The 23,517-nt window shown below is 42.7% G+C and overlaps 1 protein-coding gene and 1 pseudogene across 2 annotated transcripts; one reads left to right on the forward strand and one right to left on the reverse strand.

Annotated features, from left to right (window-relative positions):
* Nucleotides 1-2,968: 2,968 nt before the first annotated feature.
* LOC114309278 (zinc finger BED domain-containing protein RICESLEEPER 2) lies at nt 2,969-6,612 on the reverse strand. The gene is made up of 4 exons (XM_082921200.1): nt 4,482-6,612; nt 4,329-4,391; nt 4,152-4,208; nt 2,969-3,243 (listed from the first exon to the last, which is right to left on the reverse strand). Exons 1-2 carry the CDS (start codon nt 6,427-6,429, stop codon nt 4,366-4,368), a joined length of 1,974 nt encoding a protein of 657 aa, XP_082777326.1. The 5' UTR covers nt 6,430-6,612; the 3' UTR covers nt 2,969-3,243; nt 4,152-4,208; nt 4,329-4,365.
* Nucleotides 6,613-9,161: 2,549 nt separating this feature from the next.
* LOC114280212 (wall-associated receptor kinase 3 pseudogene) lies at nt 9,162-23,057 on the forward strand (annotated as a pseudogene). The gene is made up of 3 exons (XR_014363362.1): nt 9,162-9,322; nt 9,488-9,662; nt 21,850-23,057. The product of XR_014363362.1 is annotated as a wall-associated receptor kinase 3 pseudogene (transcript).
* The last annotated feature ends 460 nt before the right edge of the window (nt 23,058-23,517 follow it).

A 23,517-nucleotide genomic window follows, 5' to 3' on the forward strand; every position in this document is an offset into this window, starting at 1 on the left:
AGAGTGAATTTATCTCCACTCACTGTCCTCGGGATCGGGTCCTTTATTCGAACTCCATTACGCCCATGGTTCTGGTGCGTAGATCCCGGAAATCTCTGAGCCCGCAAGTGTTCTGGGACTCATTAACGGAGCGACTTCTAGATTGTGTCTGAATCCGTTCGAAGCCAAGTGCTTCGGATCTCTAGGTTCGTGGATCCGAACCCTTTCGAGTCCGAGTGCCTCGGATCTCTAGGCTTGCTCAATACCCTTTCGAGTCTAGGCCCAAGTAAGTCTCTAAGTTCGTGGATCCGAACCCTTTTGAGGCTTAGAGCAATTCGGCCCATTTGATGGTGATAAATCCGGGCCCACTAATCTTGGACTTGCGATAAATTTGGGCCCACCATCCTTAAACTATTGGGCCTAATTAATTTAGTGGGCTCAAATTAGCTCCTCTTACAGCGTCAAATGCATCTTTATATATATATATGTGTGTGTGTGTGTGTGTGTGTGTGTGTGATTAATAATTGATCTTTTATTTAGTTTGAGTGTCGAGAAGATAAATATAATAGAGAAAGATTAGGTTTCTAATGAGTTTTGGTTTCTAATAGATGGGGAGCTTATTTTATCGTTTTAATGGAATCAATTAATTATCAAATAAAATTTTTAACATAAAAAAATATTCAAGGCTTTTTAGTAGGGAGATGGGCGGATGGGACCCCATCATCCCTTCTATAGCGTCGTCCTAGCTTCTATCTCGACCTCCACCTCCACCTCCACACCATCATCACCACTACTTTCACAATTAATGCAAATATTAGTGCATTAGTTTTAAGAACGCAACCAAGTATAGAAAACATTTTTTACGGAAAACATTTTCATGAAAAAAATTTATGTCGACAAATACTTTTTGCCGAAACAAATGAAGCGTTACTTTCTTTTTATTTGGATAAACTACATTGACCTCCCTTGAAACTAATATATATATATATATATATATAGTAAGCTCCACAAGTTTGGCATAATTACATTGAGTACCCTTAGGTCATGTTTGATTCACAAGATTAATAGTGAAGTATTAATAATCCTATTAAATTAGTGTGGTATTCACTATCCAATTGGATTAATATCCATTGGATTAATAATTTCACACCTACCCCATTACTAATAATCCTACAAATTTGTTGGATTAATTATCCATTGGATTAATAATCCTAAACCAAAATGTTAAAACAAACATAGGATAATTGAGCCCACGGATTAATAATCCCAATCCCATGTTCTAATCCACCCAATCAAACATGCCCTTAAGGTTTTTATTCATATAACACTTAGTTCATTTTTTATTAAAAATTCATTAATTATATAAATGAAAAAAATGATTCTCTCATATCTTTTACATTGAATGCTATATTTTACCTTGTATATCTATCTATGTCTTTATACTATCTGCATATTAATTTTAGTGCTTTTAACCTTAATAAAATAGAAGTCATTATAATTATGTTAAAATTATGAAACTTATTATATATTTTTTTAAAATATCAAATAATTTTTATTTTATTTTATTTTATTGGAAGAAAAGATTCCATAGAGTTGTTGCAATAGCTAGCAGTCAACAAAGACTTGTCTAGCCCAAATTAAACGTTTTCGATTGACAATTCTCAAGTAAAGGACAATTCTAATGACAGCATGAATTGACTGTGAATTTCTGAAGTCAATGTAGGCCTGTCAACGGGTCGGATCCGGGTTGGATCTATCAAAATCCGATCTGATCCGATTAACTATTAATCTGAATCCGAATCCGATTATTGAAAATCCGATTATACGTGATCCGATCCGATCCATTTTACACGGATATCCGATCCGAATAATGCGATCCGATCCCTTTTTTTTGTTTTTTTTTAAGCCAGCCATAAAGTCAAGAAAATACCAATTATAAAAAAAACATAGCAGCTTTTTATAATGAAAAGTTCATCTTGATGTTCTGACTTTCCTAAGGCAAAACATTTAGGCAAATCATCACCAATGCAAAACATAACATCATTTCAAAGCATCTTTCCATAACAAAACATCACAATTTCTCCCCTTGTGATACAATCAAAAATACATAAATGAGGGCTTTCACAATGTAGCATGAAGTAACAACAAAGAAAAACTTTTTTAAAAAAAAATTCAATTCCAGCAAACTAAAAGTGAAATTGAAAGATATCTAGCATGTTTGACTAGCAACATCAAAATTGGAAACAAGTCTATTTCATTACACATGCTAAACATATGTTCTCGGATTTTGAACATACAAATCAAATCAAACAATACTAAGCTGAGCAGTCTAATTCAAAGCTTACAAGCCTAACCCAGCTCAATAACTCAACTTGATCATATCTCAGATAGAGTACAAAAGTCACTGTTGCATTCATGGTGTAAAAACAACTCAAAAGATGTCACCAGGTTTTGAGAGACAATGGAGCATCATTACAAAGCAACAAACCAATCACTTGGTTGCAAATTAAACGGTGATGTGATTCAGTTTCACTATCACCAATCATATCCAACTCAAAAAGAATAATTCCATCATTGATAATGGGTCTATACAGAAAAAATTTTCATCATCATCATGATTACCAACGAGATCCTCTACCCATTCTCCAATCAAGTGAGTAGATTTTGTAACACTCTCAGCCATAAAATTGAGATCTCAGAACTCTACCATGTAATGTAACACTCGTAGCAGTCAGATAGATACCAACCCTAATGAATCAGTCCCTACAGAAGCTTCAGTCCACCTGTTACATCATCAACCATTTCAGCAGGTCCTGCACATGTATGAGCATGAGAATTAGTCCAATGAACTATGGGAGACAAAAATAAATAAACTAATTTATTTTCACAATGCTAATCAGAAGAGTGACATAATTTATAGACTACAAGAGGTTTTTTTTTGTGGTAATTGTCCCAAGAAAAAGAGTGAAGCGGTGGAGGAGAAAAGAAAGAAAGAAAAGGGAAAGAATTACACAAGCAAAAAACATTGCCACTGCATTCTCTAACTTACAAGAGGTCAGAATTTTATGACACACTTTTGGCACAAAAGTAAAACTAGAAAAAACTCATGAAAGACTCCTATGAAGAACAAGCTATGCTATACTATCTGAGAGCTAACAATAGTTTCCCAAACATGTTTGTGTCTCTTTTGGTCTTCTCTATTAGTTCTTCAGTATCTTCTCTTGTTCTTTGCTTCTACTACGATAACATCAGCCACCAAAACATCTGCAGAAGTAATTTTATCAATGTATCAGCAAGTGTAAGAGAAGATAAAAACAATAATGAAAACAATTTTGTTGATAAAGAGCAGTGGACCCAAGTAAAGTCACCATTAGGGAGGAGACTTATTTTGTTATATATATATATATATATTTATATTTTTTGACAATTGGTCGGAGGGGAATAGAAATGGGAAAGCTGCATAGCAGTAAGACTCGAACCCGAGCATAACAAAAATAACTCCATTTCAAAATCACAGGAAATCGACTGAAATGGGGTCTCATATGGTATAGATTTTGACTCTTGTACCTTCAATATGCAGGCACCCAACAGATTTGGAAGTAGGCAAAATCAGCACAACCCTCCTCTACCATCTTAACAAAATATTTTACAACTAAAGAAAGGATGAAGCAAACACATTTTCAAGCTCAGAGAGTCTATGATTCTTCTTTTTCTTATTTTCTGTTTTACTAAATACATACTGAAAGAGAACCACAAAGTCTAATTATGTACCAAGCCAGAGCCCATATCTTTGACAAGATTAAAGAGATGCATCACGGAGAATATATATTCAGACGATCCAACACATGTACATGGTAATTGTAAAAAGTACCAATAACCAGAGCAGTTCACATAAGCACTATTAATATTTAAACCTCTGCAGAAGTATACTATCCATTTATAGACAAAAATTGCACGTTGCTTGAAAGCTAATCCAAATTTATAGACTTGTTTTCAACAAAAAAACTTTTCAATGTAAATCTTGATAACAATAATTAATCCTACAAATTTATAGGCCTCTAAAATTCTCAATGAATTTGCCACTCATCCAATACTTATTCACAGCTCAATCCAAGAATATCAAGCTCCAAGAAGAAAAGTTATGTAAGAGATAATTAAAGCTATATACTCACGATTCTTCCAAGTCAATAACTTTAATAGCAACCACTTTGTTAAGCTCATTATCAAACCTGCAAATCAAGAAAGCTATTACCTTAATATGCAAACAGATTATCAAATTATGTCAGATACGAATTTCATAGATCACTATAAAGGCATGGGACAAGCCCCATAATCTGAACCATATTTACCCATCTACTTCAAGTGATTCGATTCAATTCAATCCATCTACTCATGTCTGCATTCTTCTACATCTGCAATTTGAAAATAATGTGACATTAAGATATTCATAGAACTAAACTAAATAACATCTAATTATTTAAAAATTTCAATATTTCACTTACTTCTATTTTTGGTTGATTCAATCCAATCATTGCAAGTGATCAAGGCCTCCACAATATCTGGAAGTAATGAAGCACGTGTCTCATCAATCACCCTACCTCCTACACTAAACGCCGCCTCTGATGCAACCGTAGTAGCAGGAACACTTAAAACATCACGAGCTATCCTTGCCAAAGTAGGAAATTTTGTTTTATTCACTTTCCACCAATGTAGAATATTGAAGCTCTCATTACTTGGAAACACCAACTCCTCCAAGTATTGCTCCACCTCTGATTTTTGATAGGCATGAATGTTAGAAGCACGTTCTTGGGCATACCACGCATGAAAAGCAGCCAAACTTTCTTGTTTCGAAGAACCGACAAGCAACTGACTACCCCTTGAGCTACTATTTTCAGAAACAAGTGCAATGCTACTCATAGAATCAGAAGAATCACTCCTATACTCATAAAAAAGATCAACAAAACCATTACGGACCCTCTGAATATGCTTATTAGCATCAGCACCATAAATAAGCCCAAAGTAGTATTCCACCAAGTCCATTTTAAATCTCGGATCAAGAACCACTGCAATTGCTAACACCAAAGAACATTCTTCCCAATATTTTTGAAATTTCACTCTCATTGGACCGGCCATCAATCGAATGCAATCATACTCACTTTGCTCCCATTTTTTCATTTCAAGTTGAATAAGACAAATATCGGGAAAAAACACATTTGAAGTCGGAAAAGTGGTACCACTAAAGTGAGATGTAGCATCAAAAAAAATCTTCAAGCACCCACAAATCACATTTGCTACATTCCACTCATCCTCAGAAGGATTGTGCTTATATTGTTTGTCAATTTGCCCTAAGCGGTGGAATGCACTTTTCAAATCTAATGCAGCTTCAAGCATTGAATAAGTGGAGTTCCATCTGGTAGGAACATCCATGGGGACTTTCTTTGTATGATGTAACTTAACATGATTCACTGCAACATCAAATTTTTGTTTTCCATAAGGAGACCTCCCTAAATATCTCACACTTTCTCGGATTTTTGAAATAAGACTCCCAATCACCTTCAAACCATCCTGAACAACTAAATTCAATATGTGCGCGCTACAACGCACATGAAACAATTGTCCACCCAAATGTAGTAATCCTTGGTCATGTAGCCATCGCTTTAAGAGTCTCACCATGACATCATTACTCGTTGCATTATCGACTACCATTGAAAATAACTTCTTATCTATGTTCCACTCTAAAATTAGATCTTTGATAAAACTAAACAAATGGTCTCCATCATGCGGGTAATCAATGCGTCTATAAGCAAGGATTTTCTTCTTCAACTCCCAATCATTAGTCACATAATGAGCAGTCAAACATGTATAGGCAAAATTCTGATGGTCTGAAGTCCATATATCAGTTGTCAAGGTGATCTTAGAAGAGAGTTCATCCAAAAATTGATATAACTTGGCCTTTTCTATTTCATAAACATCAAGGACATCCGCCCTAACAGTGTTACGAGAAACAAGTTTGAACATTGGTTGAAGATTATTACAAAATATTTCAAAAAATTCATGCTCAACCATGTTAAAAGGATAATTGTGCTTGATTACCATCCTAGAAAAATCCATACGACTTCTCTCTTGATTGAATTTAAAATTTGCAACCTTAGGAGTAGATTCAGAAGCAGCCTTACTAGCAATCCTAGGGGCATTTGACCCTTTAAGTACTGGACATGTCTTCGACAAATGATTTTTTAAATGACTAGTCCCTTTCCTACTCTCTCCAACAAATTCCCTATTGCAATGCTTACATCTAGCTATGTCATTTCCATTAGGTCCTTTAAATTTGACAAAGTCATCCCATACCTTTGAAGTTAGTTTTCGAATCCTCTTTGTGGGTCCTTGAGATACATCGTCATCCAACTCGGCATCATCAGCAGTAATAGGTTCGCTATAATCCGAAGACATCTTTAGCTCTAAAACTCAAATATGCACTACACAAGAAATCAAACATAAAGGAGCAGGAGTTCATTTAAAAATAGTGTGCACCAATTTGGAAATTATATAGATTTGTGTGCATGTGATCAATCTACTGTAAAGGCATGTGGAATTCATTTAAAAACAAAAAAACTAATAAGCAGCTATCCCATTAAGTCTTTGCAGAGGATTGTAGTGAAAAGATAAGCAGACATGTTTGTAGAGGATTGTAGTGAAAAGATAAGTTATCCCATGAATCTAACATAGAAGAGAAATTTCAGAATGAAGATGAATTTATGAAAATAGTTCAAAATAGTGCTATATATAATCAAATCAGCAAAAACAGACGGTATGAAAATAATACCAGAAAATAATACCCACCAACACAAAACACAACATAATAAACCATTAAATTCACACTCCATATAATTCGACCCAGTGCACTTCTTTCTCGATAGATTTTTTCCCGAGAAAGTCATGACAATCCCAGACCTCAGCAAACGGCATTCAAGCAAGAAATCAAACAATTCAAGCATTTCATACTGGGAAAATTTAATTGCAAGATATAGATATATATATATATATATAGTGCAAACAAAGTCAAACAAATCCCATTAATATGATTACGTGAATACAAAGTGTAAAAGCAGAACAGCAATTGGGTACCTAAATTCGAATCAATTGATTGATAAACACTTTCAAATCAAATAATATACGCAGGAATTTTCAAATTAGAAGTGAAGGAATTACCTTTCAAGAATCAGATCTGATACGGGTAAGACTCAGATCGGCAACAAAAACAGATCGGCAAAGTAGAGAGCTGATTACGATTAAAATCAGATACGGGTAAGCAAAGTGGAGAGCTGATTACGATTTGCTTTCAAGAATCAGATCGGCAACAAAAATAGAAACGGGACAGAGACCCAACCAAAAAAATAAAAAATAAAAAGGACCAGAGAGATGATCTCTTACAGTTCGTAGCTCCGATCTGACGAGATTTGGACTTCGTTCTTTGAAATTGAGCGTTATGAATCCAATCGGAGCAGAGAGCTCGATTTGGCTAGGTTCATCGTCATCAATCGGAGCATTTTCAGACGATGAGAGAGAGATTTGATCTTCAGACGATGAACTTAAACAACAGAACGCACTTTTCAGACGATGAGAGAGATCTGTTTATGAGAGATCTGATTTCAATGTAATCGGATTAGGCAAACAAACGGATTGGATCGGATTTATCCGAGTCCGACCCGTTTAAAATCGGGCTACACAGATACGGGTTAAACAGATATTCGGATTCGAATTTGCATAAATGGACCGGATTAATCGGATCGGATTCGGATCAGATTCGGGTTATACCCGATCCGTTGACAGGCCTACTTTGAGACTATGCATATATTTTGTCATTTTAATTTTGTTGACTATTCATGTAAAATTTTAAAAATTAGCCCTCTTCTCATTACTGATTTTGAACGACACCAACATCAAGTATTAAAATGTAGTAGATCATACACTTAGGAAACAAAGTAGAAAAACCAAATTAATCCAATTTATTAGTCAAAATAACTTTAAAATGGTTTGTTGAAGTTTTTCAATGAATGGAAACTAGGCCAAGTTCGGCATACCTCAAATAATTCATCTTTTTATCTTTTTTTCATCACATTACATCTCTACTTTTCTGCACATCTTTTCGTAAAAAAATAAAAAATACACTTATTTAGGTCACCCAAAAAATAACTACTTCATCTAAATGAATAATTCACTGGATTATTAGTCACTGTAAAGCCCAAGGTCCTCAAGCAAATTACACGCCTATCGACTTTGGCAGCTCATCTGCCTACGCGTTTTTACAACATCTATTTTCCACTGTTTGTGACAGTAAAGAGGAGTTAGCTTCTTTTTTTATTTTTTTATTTTAATTTTAGTTTCTTTTTTTATTTTTTTCCCTTTTTTTCCTCATAAATAGCCAGCTCCAGCTTAAAAGGATTATGCACAACTACAAAACTATCTAATCCCTGAAAACCCGACTCTACCCATGCACTATAATTGTCCTATGATTTTTCTGCAGCTTAAGTTGGCATGGGTTCTTCTGCTCAGACCTTGCCTGGTTGCGAAGATCGTTGTGGTAACATTAGCATCCCACACCCATTTGGCACAACTGAAGGATGCCGCATAGCAGATGATTTTCGACTTACTTGTAACAACACCCACCATAACCCTCCCAAGCTGTATTTAAATACAACCGAGAGTAACCTAGAGATCACAGACATATTTCTTTCTGGTGAATTGCGCATATTAACGTGGATAGGGTATGATTGCTTCAGTGAAGGGGTTGTTCACGAAACCTAGTTTGACTCATGGATCACATTTCGCAAATTCTCCATCTCAAATACCCGAAACAAGTTCACAGCTGTAGGCTGTGATACCTACGCAATGATCAAAGATTTGTGGGGAGGAAAATATGCCACGGGCTGCTTGTCACTGTGAGACAAAATCGACAATGTGATCAACGGCTCTTGCTCTGGCATTGGCTGCTGCCAGACAAGTATCCCCAAGGGAGTCAAGAATTTCAAAATCAGTGTCAGTAGCTACAACAACCATACCTTTGTATGGGGCTTCAATCCATGCAGCTATGTTTTTGTAGCTGAGGAAACTGCTTACAACTTCTCTTCTTTAGATCTGAAGGGCGTGCAAGGAAGAAAAGAAGTTCCGGTGGTGCTTGATTGGGCGGTTGGGAACCAAACATGTGCTGAAGCGAGAAAGAATCCAACAAGTTTTGCTTGCAAGGATAACGGCGACTGTGAAGACTTCGACAATGGTCCAGGGTATCGCTGCAAATGCTCTAAGGGATATGAAGGGAACCCTTATATTCCTAATGGTTGTCAAGGTAACCACAACTACTGTTAAAAACTTTACAATTTCTTCCTAATGTAATTCATGCTATATGATATATATATTCAACTAATGAGAGACTCCGGGGAAAAGAAAATTATATATACCAAAGCTATTGAATATGACATCAATGATCAAACTTGCTTGTTCTCTGTTTCAGATATTGATGAGTGTGCTATTTCAAGCCCCTGTAACATGAAATGCCTCAATATACCAGGCACATACAATTGTTCTTGTGCAGTGGGATACGAAGGTGATGGCAAAAAAAAATGGATCAGGTTGCAGTCGAATTGCTGTTCCCAATAAGCTTCCCTTGATTATTTATATTTCCCTAGGTATGTACACGTACACCCACACATGCTATTCATCATAAAATTGTCTACATATTAAATTTTCTATCAAAATTCAACCGATCAATGCTTGTGATTTTGACTCCAGTTTAGAGTTTACAGTCCCCAATTATTGATGCACTGATCAGAAACAATTGGAAGATGATTGCCTTGTTTGGTTTGGCTTTGGAAAAAAGATTTTGGAGAAAATTTTTGAAATTTTTTTTTGGTTTGTAATTTTTTTCAAAAAATTTCTAAAATCACTTTCTCTCTCCTATATATCAACCAATCACTTTTTCTCTCTCATCTTTTCTTTTTAATTATTTTTTCTCTCATATACATCTACTCAATTACAACAAAATATCAAATCATTCCAAACTCCTAAACTCCAAAACTATTTTCAAAATATACAACCAAACAAACCACAAAAATTTCTAAACTCCCTTCCCAAAATATTTTTTGAAAACTTATCTCCCAACATTTTCATAGAAAGCTAAACAAACCAATTCAATTCTCTCATCTTATTTTCTATATTCTTGTCTTGGTTGTTGTATGGGGAGCAAATATTCAGGCAAGTCCATACTCCTTTCTTCCAAGCTCCTGTCTGTCCGATCGACCTGCGAGCTACCCGGCGGTGTGTGGCCGGAAAACCCCTCCAATGATCAAGTTAGCACACACACACAGGGATAGATAGAGAGGAGAGAGTTGAGTGTAAGTGTATCTCTCACCAAATGTTCATCTGTCTAGGCATGGGGGGCGCAGACTCACTTATATACCTTCTGCGCCCCAAATCTACTCCTATTAGTCTCTCGACACGTGGTGCTGCTATCCCATCTGTCAGCACAAATCTAGCTGATCATCACCTAACCAAACTGCCAGCCCACACTACCGGGATCTCGGTAACTGGGCTGCATCATCTCGGCTGCCAACGGCCGTGTTGCACAACAAGCTAGAGTGCTCCGCTCGCCGAGCTCAACGACGACCGAGCTCGGTTGCATTCCGGCATAGCCGAGCTGAAACTGGTCGAGCTGATAAACCGAAGACCTTTCCAGCCGGGCTGGAAGCGCGAACCATGAGAACAGAACCGACTTCCATTATCTCGGCCAAATTACCCAATTAGCTCGGTTCCCACATAAACAAGCCAAGTAGCTTGGTCCTAGCATGGTCCTAGGCCATTACCGAGCACAACCCTCTTCGGCTAAGCCCAAGCTACCACGGCCCACAACATGTTCGGCCCATAATCTGCCCGGTCATTACCACGGCCCAATCTAGCTCCTAAATTTCCCTCTCAATTACCCCTTAGTTCCGTCCGCGCAAGCGTGACTGGGATTACCTGTTCTAATCGGGGTAACTCTTCCTCGGTCCTCAGTTTGCAAGACGGTGACCGGGCTAGTTGACATGCATGTCTTCAAAACTTGCCCGATCGACGCCTCGATTTGCCATCCTGTCTTTTCAGTACTGACGCCGTCGTCAATAGGGACACGTGTCGTGCCTGGATTGGCCTCGAGCAACCAACCATCACGCCCCTTCATATTCAAATGTGGACTGCCTTTTCACCTCTATAAACATTGCATATCCTCCTTCATTCTCCTCTTACTAACCTTCCTTCATCTTCGTCGATCCAGAGCTCCTGTGCCCTTCCTTTCTTGCCATTCCTGAGTTCGTGTCCGAAGGAGAAGCTTCTGCCCTTAACTAGTAAGTCCTTCGGGCCCCTTTTTTCTATTTTCACTTGGTATTTCACATTCTAGGGCACAAAATCCGTAGGTTTTAGGATATACCCATTGCTTGCCCCTATTCTTTTCGCTGTTCTTCAATCCCAGTGACAAACACATGAACACATGAAGATCTGGAGCGGACTGGGCTCCAGGTCTTCTTTTGATCCCAAAAAACATTAAGACCGAGCAACTTACAAGTTTGCCAAAACCTTAGTAGAAACTGAGGTAGACAGAGGACTAGGCCGCTCGACCGGGCTAACAACTGGTCCGTTCGAGTGGCTGAGCTCCTTGGTTTACCTTTGCGTCCAAGGTGGTCTGGCATTCTTCATGACCGAGCTAAAGTCAAGCTTGTTTTGCGCGACCGCGCTTCTACTTACACTTGCCATCATTTTCCTGCAGAGTCCAAGGGGACCACAGACCAAATACCGAGGCTCTCAAAGACCGAGCAGCCATCAAACACCAGTCTGTGCCAAACCACCTCAGCCGAGCTAAACCAGCCAGCGACACATGGGGTGCTACCGCTTCCTTGTTGACACTTCGGCCGCCTTGGCCATATTCCAGGAAGAGTATGGTATCCCGGCTGACGTTCAATTAGAGCTCGGCGCCTTAGACATCAACCCTTGGGGCAGATTAGACCAATGCCCCTTCACCGTACTATCCATCATTGAAGGAGGCCTCCGCTTCCCGGTCAACCCATTGATGATCGAATTCTTGCGTCATACCGGGTTAGCACCCACACAAGTCTCAACAAACACATACCGAATAATCAACAGGATCCACGAGCTGAACAACCGGCTTGGAGCCAACTTAGGTTTAGCCAAGATACTCCGCCAATATACCCTTGGGCACACAAGCGGTGGCCTCGCCTATTACTTAAAGATTAGATCGGGTAAAGAAAAGATAGTGACCGGCACCCCGGACAAGGACTTGCACGACGACGACTTTTTCTGGGTGTCCAGCAACTATGAAACAACCAACGTACCGGGCTGGTTCATTAGCAAGAACTTCGGTTCCACATGTAAGCCGTGCTAACTTGCTCGGTCGATTGCCTTTCTTCACTATTCTGTACTTACATTTTTCTTCTTTTCTTTGCAGCGATCGAAGCCTTGCTAGCTAACTATCACTACCCCAACGAAGCAGCCATCAGGACCGTGCTCCGTTACCGCAACCGGGACTGCCACAACCTCCTTAGTTACACACCTACATACCGGTATTCAACTCCACGCCAGAGTAAGGTCACAGACTTTCTCCGCGCTCCATTTTCGCCTCCAGATCCTACACTTCCTGACATTCCATTCATCCGTCTGACCGAAGTAGAAGAGATGGCCAAGAGAAGCCGCATCAAGAACCTACTCACCGCCACCTCCACCGAGATACCGAGTGTCACAACCCGCTCTCCTGCTGCCGAGCAAGCCAGCGGAACCGTGGTTGCATTGGCGTCTCCTGCCACCGGCCAATGAAGCCAAGACACCCGCCGGGCTGGCAAAAGGCCTCGTACAGACCCTTCTGCCGAGCTAGTAGCAGAGCTCAATACAGAGCAACCTGCTATCACCGTTGATCCAACACTTGTATGGAGGCCGCAACTCAAACACCGAGGCAAGGAGATCCCGGCAACAGCTTCTGTCAAAGGTGACAAGGAGCATCTGCTCGCCTTCGATCTCACAAAAGCTCTCCTTCTGCCGAGCGACGTGGTCGGTAGCGACCATGTGCCAGACACCCAGTTGGTGAAATCCTAGATCAAGTCCATGACCAGGTAAGTATCTCAAACTTTTACTCAAAATTTCGTAAGTGTTAGTTCGGTTTCCTTTCTAATCAAACTCTCTTCTTGCAGGCCATCCAGAAGCAGCACTTGGTCATGGAGAGCATTCACCGACTCCGGCAGAAGGCAACTAACTCTGCCAGCCAAGTTCAAAGCCTCCAAGCCAAGTTCGGGAGAGCCCAATCTTCACTGCAAATAGTCAACATTGACAACACCTGGCTGCTCGGCCAGCTTGGCTCTGCTGAGAAAGAGAGAGACGCGCTTCGTGCCGAGCTTGATGCGCTGAAACAATCAAGAGAGAAGGAGTTGGAGGACGCCAATAATGCTGGCTTCAAGGAGGCCGAGGTGAGCTACACAAAGCAGGTCCATGCCACCCAAGACATCTACTTTAAGGCGGGCTGGAAGACTGCTTGTGAACAGCTCGGCCAAGGACCTGGGACAGACATGTTTGCCTCTCCGCCAGATGTCTTCCTGCCGACGTATCTCGTGCCATATGCCAACGACGTCTTCAGCGCGTTGCAGGCTAAAGCCTAGGAAGAAGGCGCAGAAGAGACCGAGGAAAATGTTGAAGAAGAGAACCGCCAAGAGCAGCCCGGACAAACGGAGACCCGTGTCCAAGACCAAACACCAACGGTCAACCTGGAGGCAAGCGGGGATGAATTCACTGACCTTTCCCCCTAGCTTATTTTTCTTTTGTCTTATTTCTTTTGTGTCTGAACATGTAGCCGGGCTATCTGCCCCCCCTCTTGTAGTTATTTTGCACATCAATTAAAAAGTTCAATTTCCATCAAGTGTTTGCACGGTCTTCAAGCTAAATAACTTCAGCCGAATAAAATACCTCGGCAAAACTAATCATCTTGTTTAACTTATTTAACCGGAAAAGACATCTCGGTTTCAAGCATAAAGTTGAGTAAATCATCAACTGTTTTAACCGGAACAATACATCTCGATTTAAATATAAAAGTTGAGCAAATCATTAACTCAGTCAGCTGGAATAAAGCTCCATGAAAGTTGAATACATAATCAACCTAGTCAATCGGAGTAAAACATCTCGGTTGAAATCTGAAAGTTGAGCAAAACATAAACTCTTACAACCAGAGCAAACATCTCAGCTAAGAATCTCAAAGTTGAGCAAAACATCAACTCATTCAACCGGAGTAAACATCTCGGTTGAGAATCTCAAAATTGAGCAAAACATCAACTCATTCAACCGGAGTAAACATCTCGGTTGAGAATCTCAAAGTTGAGCAAGGCATCAACTCATTCAACCGAAGTAAAACATCTCGGTTGAGAATCTCAAAGTTGAGCAAAACATCAACTCATTTAACCGGTGTAAACATCTCGGCTGAGAATCTCAAAGTTGAGCAAAACATCAACTCATTCAACCGGTGTAGACATCTCGGCTGAGAATCTCAAAGTTGAGCAGATCATCAACTCATTCAACCGGAGTAAAACATCTCGGTTTTAATTTCAAAGTTGAGCAAAACATCAACTCGTTCAACCGGAGTAAAACATCTCGGTTTGAATCTCAAAGTTGAGCAAAACACCAACTCTTTCAACCGGAGTAAAACATCTCGGTTGAGAATCTCAAAATTAAAAAACAACAATCAGAATGCTAAGGCAAAGATGTGACACTTCTATATATTGACAAAAAGAATATTACATTCTGAAGTGTAAGGCAAAAAATTCCTTTGCACAAAAAGAAAACAAAAGCTAAAAATAGTACAGTTTGAGGTTGGTCGCATTCCATGGGCGGGGTATTCCTCTTCCCTCCAGGTCCTCCAAGTGGTATGACCCCTTGCCCGCCAGACCGGTGATCTTGTAAGGTCCTTCCCAGTTTGCCCCTAGTTTGCCTTCACCTGGCACCAGGGTATTGCCCATGACCTTCCTCAAGACTCAGTCACCTACTTTGAACGGTCTGGGATGCACCGTTTTGCTGTATTTTCTTGAAAGTTCTTATTGGTAGGTGGCCACATGGATGAGAGCCTTTTCTTGCCGTTCTTCCACTAGGTCCAATTCCAAGGCAATGGCTTCGGCGTTCAGCTCGGGTTCAAAACTTTCACTTCTGAGGGTGGGCATACCAACTTCCAAAGGGATGACCGCCTCCATGCCATATGCCAAGGCAAAAGAAGTTTCCCCGGTTGATCGGCGCGGGGTCGTTCGGTATGCCCAAAGGACACTTGGGAGTACCTCGGCCCATTTGCCTTTGGCTTTCTCAAGCCTTTTCTTCAACCCATCAAGAATGGTCCTGTTTGATGCTTCGGCTTGACTATTGGACTGCGGGTAAGCCGGGGTAGAATTATAGAATTCAATCTTCAAGTCTTCACAAAATCCTCTGAATAGGCGGCCGTCAAATTGGGTGCCGTTATCCGAGATCAGAATTTTGGGGACGCCAAACCGCGTTACCACATTCTGTCAGACAAACCGTTTGATGTCTTTCTCCTTGATTGTCGCCAAAGGCTCAGCTTCAACCCATTTGGTGAAGTAGTCTGTGGCCACGATGAAGAACTTCCGGTTGCCTGGCGCCATTGGGAGTGGCCCCATTATATCTAGCCCCTACATCGCAAAGGGTCAAGGGCTGGTGAGGGGAAGAAGTTCCCTGGCCGGTTGGTGGATTTGATGGGCAAACTTCTGGCACTTCTTACATTTGCGAACATACTTCTGCGCGTCTGCTTGCATGCACGGCCACCAATATCCTTGCGATATAGCCCGGTAGGCCAGAGATCTGCCCCCTATGTGACTGCCACAGATGCCTTCGTGAATTTCGTACATAAAGGCTTCCACGCTGCTTGGGTGCACACACTTTAAATAGGGACCAGTGAAAGACTTCTTGTATAGAGAGCCTGATGGAGAGAGCCAAAATCGCTCTGACTTCACCCGGACTTTATGTGCTTCCTTTTTGTCGGCTAGAAGGGTCCGTTCTCTGAGAAAGAGGATAATAGGGTCCATCCCAGAAGGACCTAACTCGGCGTAGAGTACTTCTGTCTGCCCAGTTTCCTCAATGTCGGGCCTCGGTAGGAACTCAATCAGGAGAGGGCTGGGAGATGTGTTATCGACCATGGAAGCAAGGCCGGCTAATTCGTCTGTGCGGCCGTTTTCTTCACGACCAATCTGTTTGACCCTTATCGTCTGGAATCGCTTGATGTGGTCTCTGACCAGAGCTTAGTACTTCACAATTCTATCATCCTTTGCTTCATAAACCCCAGAAATTTGGTTAACCATAAGCTGGGAATCACTATAAACCATTAGCACCGATGCTTGCATCTGAAGCGCGCTCTTAAGCCCGGCCAAAAGCGCCTCGTACTCAGCCTGATTGTTTGATGCAGGGAATCCAAGGGTGATAAAGTGTTTGATGGTCAGTCCGTCTGGCGAAATCAGAACGATGCCCAGCCCGGCACCGTGGCGGTTAGAAGCCCCATCAACAAAAAGTTTCCATATTTCCCCCACAAAGAGCTTCCAACATTCTGAAGGGTCCTGGGAGGCCTGAAGATTAATGTTACCATGGTAGCTCGGCTGTTTGCTTCAGGTTCAATGCTGATCAGTTCCACTTCCTCCCTCTTTGGTGATGCGGCACCGGACAGAGCAGGTTGATCGGTGATACCCAACTCCGTCGACGCATCGCCAGGCGAAAGTGTCGTACTAGCTGAAGGTTCTTCGGCGGGACACGCAATGTCCACGTCGCCAACATCGCCAAGCTGTGTTATTTCAGCCGAGCCTGCATTCACCTCCTCATCTGCCGCTGCAATATCCGCCGGGCATACCGGATGAGTTCCAGGTGAGAATTCAGCAACGAAGTTGGCCAATGTCTGGGCTTTTATGGCAGTGCGTGGCTGAAACTTGACGTTAAACTGTCCTAATTCGACCGCCCACTTGAGAATTCGATCGGAGAAATCCGCCCATTCGAACAAAGCTTTGAGGAGGAACTCGGTCAAAACGATGATGATATGAGCATGGAAATAGTGCGCCAACTTCCTAAAGGCCATCATCAATGCCAATGCAAGTTTTTCCAGCGGCAAGTATCTCGACTCTGCCGGTAACAAGGTTTTGCTGACGTAGAAGATGGGGAGGTGCTTGATTCCTTCTGACCGGACAAGCACCGCACTGACTGCGTGCTGAGAAACGGCCAGATAAAGGTAGAGTTCTTCGCCGGGTTTCGGTGTGACCAACAGGGGCGCTGAAGACAGATACTCCTTGAGCTCGGCCAAAGCCCGATCACATTCTTCATCCCATGAGAACTTTTATTTCAGAGCTTGAAAGAAAGGGCGGCAGCGATCTGATGACCGGTTTATAAATCGGTTAAGCGCGGCGGCCATTCCGGCCAGATGCAGCACGTCCTTAGCCGAGCTAGGCTGCTTTAATTCTTGTATGGCTCTGATCTGTGTGGGGACTGCTTCGATGCCTCGGTTTGTGACTAGGAAACCTAAGAATTTTTCGGATCCCATGCCAAAGGCATACTTAGACGCATTCAGGCGTAGCTTGTGTTGTTTGAGAATGGCGAACATCTCGGCCAAGTCGGACAAGTGGTCTGCTTGATGCCGGCTCTTAACCACCATATCATCTATATAAGCCTCCATTGTCCGGCCTAGCAGAGGAGCGAACATCTTGGTCACCATCCTTTGAAAAGTTGCCCCGGCGTTCTTCAAACCAAAAGGCATGACTCGGTAGCAGAAGAGTCCCCTCGGTGTAGTGAAGGAGGTGATCTCGTGGTCGGGGCCATGCATGGCAATCTGATGATAACCGCGGTAGGCATCCAAGAAACTGAGCCTGTTATGTCTAGCCGTTAAGTCCACGAGCTGGTCTATTCTAGGCAGTGGAAAGCTGTCTTTAGGGCAAGCTCGGTTGACGGTCTTGTAGTCGACACAAACCCGCCACTTCCCATTCTTCTTGGGTACAACAACTGTGTTTGAAATCCACCAAGGGTAGTGCACTTCCTGAATAGCTCGTGCCTCAAGCAAGTTCTTCACCTCTTCCGCAACTACCTCAGCGTGATGCAACGCCGATCTCCTCATTCTCTGAATGACCGGCTTTGCATCGGGGAAAACATTCAGGTGATGGCAAATGAAACTTGGATCGATGTCGGGCATGTCGTAAGGCGACCATGCGAAGACTTCGATGTTTGCCATCAAGAATTCCACCATATCGGTCCTTTCTTGGGCGGTAAGGCTTGAACCGAGCAAGAAGAACTTGTTTGAAATTTCTGTGTCAATCCGAACTTCCACCAATTCTTCAACGGCCTTGTCTTCAGCCTTGGTGCCCACATCGTCAAGGACTCCCCGGTCTTCCGGTCCCTCAATCATTTGGACGAAGCCTTTGGCAGCTCGGCTCCCGTTGACTGCCACGAAGTATTGCTTCGATATGACTTGATCGCCCCAAATCTCCTCAATTGCCCCCATAGCCGAAGGGAATCTCATCACCTGGTGGTAGGTCGACGCTACGGCCTGCATAGCGTGAAGCCATCCCCTTCCAAGGATCAGGTTGTATGTGGATGGCACTTGCAATACCCAGAACTCCACTTGCTTGACCACGGATCCCACTTTGACCGGAAGAATAATCTTTCCCAAAGGCCACTCCAGTTCTGAGTTGAAACCAACCAGTGGCGAAGTTACCGGAGCCAAGTCTGTATCCCGGAGCTTAAGCTGTTTGAATGCGTCGTAATATATGATCTCGACCGAGCTTCCCTGATCGATCAAGATGCGCTTGACATCGAATTCTTTGACAAGGAGTGTGACCACTAAGGCATCGTTGTGCGGCGTCTGAATGCGCTCTAGGTCCCTTGTGGAGAAACTGATCACGTCTTTTTCTTCGGTCTTGCCCCTTTTGATCGCGGGCTGGACCGACAAAACTTCCCTCATTTGCTCCGCTTTCTTGATCATACCTCGGAGTTCACATACACGCGCCGGTTCCACAATGCCGTGGATCACATTAACAGTGCCCTGAGGGGGTGCCTCCAAGTCATCTGGTCCACGCGGATCAACCGAAGCAGGATGCGCGGCTTTAATACCCCCATCAATGTAAAGGTCCAAGTGTCCGGCTGCGACTAGCTCCTCTAAGTGTTGCTTCAGAGCCAAACAATCCTCTGTCCGGTGTCCACGCTCCCGGTGAAATGTGCAACGGTACCGTGGATTGAAACCTTTCTGCGCATCGCCTAACTTAGCAGGAAACCGGACATAATCCTCGTCACGGATTTCACTAAGTATGTGATAAATTAGAATCTTAAAGACCGTGGTGATGCCTGTCCTGACTTTCAACCTTCTGTTCGCATTGGCTACGTCGTCGCGGGGGTATTATCTCGGTCATTCCGTCGACCCCTACCCTGGTTTCGACGATTTAAACCTCGGTCAGATTCCTCGGTGCGATCATTTGAACGGTTGGTCTCCTGTCCGACCGCGTGCACCTTGCCAGCCGACCTCTTGTCTGTTGCTACCGGAGTTGCCTTCATGGTAGACGCTGCCTCATCATCTTCTACTCAGATGTGCTCATTGATGCGCTGCATTAATTGGCCCATGGATGTCGGCTGGTGCATAGTAAGCGAGTTCCGAAGTCTATTTCCGACCGGGAGACCACGCTTATATTGAGTGATTGCCAAGTTGACCGGGCAATCCAAGATCTCATTGAAAGTCTCCCAGTATCTGGAGTTGTATGCCTTGAGTGTGTCGCTCGGCTCCATCTTGACACTGAGAAGGTGGTCAACTTCCTTTGGCGTTTTGGTGTTGGTCTTGAAACGTGTCACAAAGTCTTCCGCCAACTGTTGCCACCTTTCGATGCTTCCCTCCGGTAACCTCTCGAACCACTTCAAGCCCAGCTCGCCCAAACTTGACGGGAAGATAAGACACATAAGAGCGTCATTTCACCTATGTCCGGCCATGACCTATCGGAAGTGGCTTACATGCATATACGGATCAGTTTTTCCGTCGTAGAGCGTGAACTTTGGCTGGTGGAAGCCCGTCGGAAGCGGTGTTGTTTCTATCTCCAGGGAGAAAGGAGTGGCGCTCAGCCTCGCCAAGTCTGTGTCTAAAAGGAGAGGCACAGCTAGGCGGGTGGAGGCATTTCGACCTCTTCACTGGCGTGAACCCCATAGGATAGCCGCTGGAACGCTGGCACCCTCTGACCTCCCGCCGGCGAGCCCGTTCCTTCAAGACTACCCGCAAATCCTCTGAACGAGCGGAATAAGAATACCTCGACGTCGTCGCCGGACGTGAGGGTTGATAGGTGTTGTCTTGCGCGCTGGACTTCTCTACGTGAGCGTCGGAATCTCCAACCTTGTAACTTCTGGTGATTGAGATGAACGGAGTACGCCGCTGGCTCTGACTGCCTGAACGGGGGGGTTGGTTGCACTCACTGTGGTTTCCCACTCCAGCTACACCCTTCCCTTTGACATGCCACTTAAGATCCTCTATCTCCGCCGCCATTCGCCGGATAACGGCGTCTTGGTCCCTTAGCTTGTGTTCCAGTCGTCTGGCGTGTGATTCTCTCCGCCGCCGGTGACCGTCTGGACGCCGTGAATGACCAAAGCTTCTTCCGCGCTTATCCTGCGCGTCTCTTGAATGTCCTCCTGGAGAAGTCTCCAAGTCCGCCATAGGAGGGATGGCGGGATGTCCTTCTCTCCGTCTACCTGACTCCAGGGTAACTCCGTCGATGGCAGATAACGGAATCTCGTCGTTGTTCGCCATGGACGACGATCAGATGAGCCTGGAAGACAAGGTTTTGTCTGTCAAGTTCCCACAGACGGCGCCAATTGTACGGGGAACAAATATTCAGGCAAGCCCGTATTCCTTTCTTCCAAGCTCCTATTTGTCTAATCGACCTGCGAGCATAACGGGGGTGAGCTACCCGGCGGTGTGTGGCCGGAAAACCCCTCCGACGATCAAGTTAGCACACACACATAGGGATAGATAGAGAGGAGAGAGTTGAGTGTAACTGTATCTCTCACCAAATGTTCATCTGTCTAGGCATGGGGGGCGCAGACTCGCTTATATACCTTCTGCGCCCCAAATCTACTCCCATTAGTCTCTCGACACGTGGTGCTGCTATCTCATCTGTCAGCACAAATCTAGCTGATCATCACCTAACCAAACTGCCAGCCCACACTACCGGGATCTCGGCAACCGGGCTGCATCATCTCGGCTGCCAACGGCTGTGTTACACAACAAGCTAGAGTGCTCTGCTCGCCGAGCTCAACGACGACCGAGCTCGGTTGCATTCCGGCATAGCCGAGCTGAAACTGGTCGAGCTGATAAACCGAAGACCTTTCCAGTTGGGCTGGAAGCGCGAACCATGGGAACAGGATCGTCTTTCATTATCTCGGCCAAATTACCCAATTAGCTTGGTTCCCACATAAACAAGCCAAGTAGCTTGGTCCTAGCATGGTCCTGGTCCATTACCGAGCACAACCCTCTCCGGCTAAGCCCAAGCTACCACGGCCCACAACATGTTCGGCCCATAATCTGCCCGGTCATTACCACGGCCCAATCCAGCTCATAAATTTCCCTCTCGGTTGTGTTTGGTATGTCAAAGATGAATAAAATAACAAAAGAGTTGTCAAAATATGGCTGAAATTGATCCAAAAAATGAAACGTATTAGACTAGATTCGTACTAGGTGTGGTGCACACTACATCAAAATTCAATCTATGCTATACACTTCATCTTCAGGGTTTCTACTTTTTCTGTTTGATCATAAACAAATTCTGGGTATTGACATTTCCATTTGAATCCCTACAGGGATTAGCATAGGCATATCACTACTACTTATTGGTGGCTCCTGGCTACATTGGGGATCTAAGCAGAGGAAGATCACTAAGCTTAGAGAAAAGTTATTTCAGCAAAATGGTGGTATCATGTTACAACAATTTTCCAAACGTGAAGGATCAGTCCAGTCAGCTAAAATCTTTACTGAAGAGGATCTAAAGAAGGCAACAAACAACTTTAATGAAAATAATGTCCTGGGCATTGGAGGCCAAGGAATAGTCTACAAAGGAGTATTACCAGATAACACCATAGTTGCCATTAAGAAGCCCAGAGTAGCTGATCAGAATCAGTCCCAGATTGAACAATTCATTAATGAGGTCATAATTCTCTCTCAAGTCAACCATAGAAATGTTGTGAAGCTCCTAGGGTGTTGTTTGGAGACAAAAGTTCCTTTCCTTGTCTATGAATTTATTACCAATGGGACTCTCTATGACCACATACACACTGCATTACAAAGAGCATCCTCAATAACATGGGAGAATCGCTTAAGAATAGCACCGGAAACTGCAACAACCCTTTCATATTTACACTCTGCTGCTAGAACTCCTATCATTCATAGAGATATTAAGACCGCCAACATACTTTTAGATGACAATTACATTGCTAAAGTGTCAGATTTTGGGTCTTCAAGGTTGATCGCTATTGATGAAACTCAGTTAAGCACATTGGTTCAAGGAACACGTGGTTACTTGGACCCAGAGTACTTGCAAACTGGCCAATTGACCCAAAAAAGTGATGTTTGTAGCTTTGGGGTTGTCCTTGTCGAATTACTAACCGGCAAGAAGGTAATTTCTTTCAACACGCCTGAAGCAGAGAGAAATTTAGCGATATATTTTATTTTAGCAATGAAAGAAGACCGCTTGTTTGAAATTGTTGATGAGCAGATGATGGATGAAGCAAGGGTTGACAAGTTAAAGCAAGTTGCTTTTTTAGCAAAGAGATGCTTAGAAGTGAAAGGCGACGAAAGGCCAAGCATGAAGGAAGTAGCAATGGAGCTAGAGGGTTTGAGAATGACAGGTAAACATCCATGGGTAAATGACGTCAAATATTCCGAAGAGACCCAACACTTGCTTGGAGATCAACTCTTAGATGCTTATGGCGGTAAAACTAGAATGTGCAATTCAACAGTTTATGACAGCATGACAAACCGTGGCATTTCATCATTTAATGGTGGACGGTAAGGTGGTTCTAGTGGTGGTCTCCGTTCATTATATGTTGATTGTAATGTTTTTATTTTATCTTTGTCAAATAATCCCTGTGAGTAGTTTTGAACTTTTGATTATATGTGTTGGTGAGGTTCAATTTGTTGTGATTTTAGGCATAGTGTTTGTTTATAACGGTAGTTATCAATGCAAAACCGTTCTTTATATATCAGATAAATTATGAAAAATGATAATTTTACTCAGTCAGAACACATCTACACATGTACTAAATATGAAGCACCATACATACCCTTTTTGACTTTTCATTTCCTCGTCACAAACTGATCTTGATTTTATCATCATTTAAAGTCCAACTAATGCAGTGGTATTGGATAATTAGTGTTTGAATCACTAAAATAATGTCAAATGGATTGGAATGAAAAGATCATTTTCTTAAGCTCTAATGGAATGACCATTCCAAATTCTACTAAACAAACAT

The sequence above is a fragment of the Camellia sinensis genome, chromosome 3 (genome assembly GCF_055761805.1).
Source record: "Camellia sinensis isolate YWXY chromosome 3, ASM5576180v1, whole genome shotgun sequence".
Lineage (NCBI taxonomy): Eukaryota > Viridiplantae > Streptophyta > Magnoliopsida > Ericales > Theaceae > Camellia > Camellia sinensis.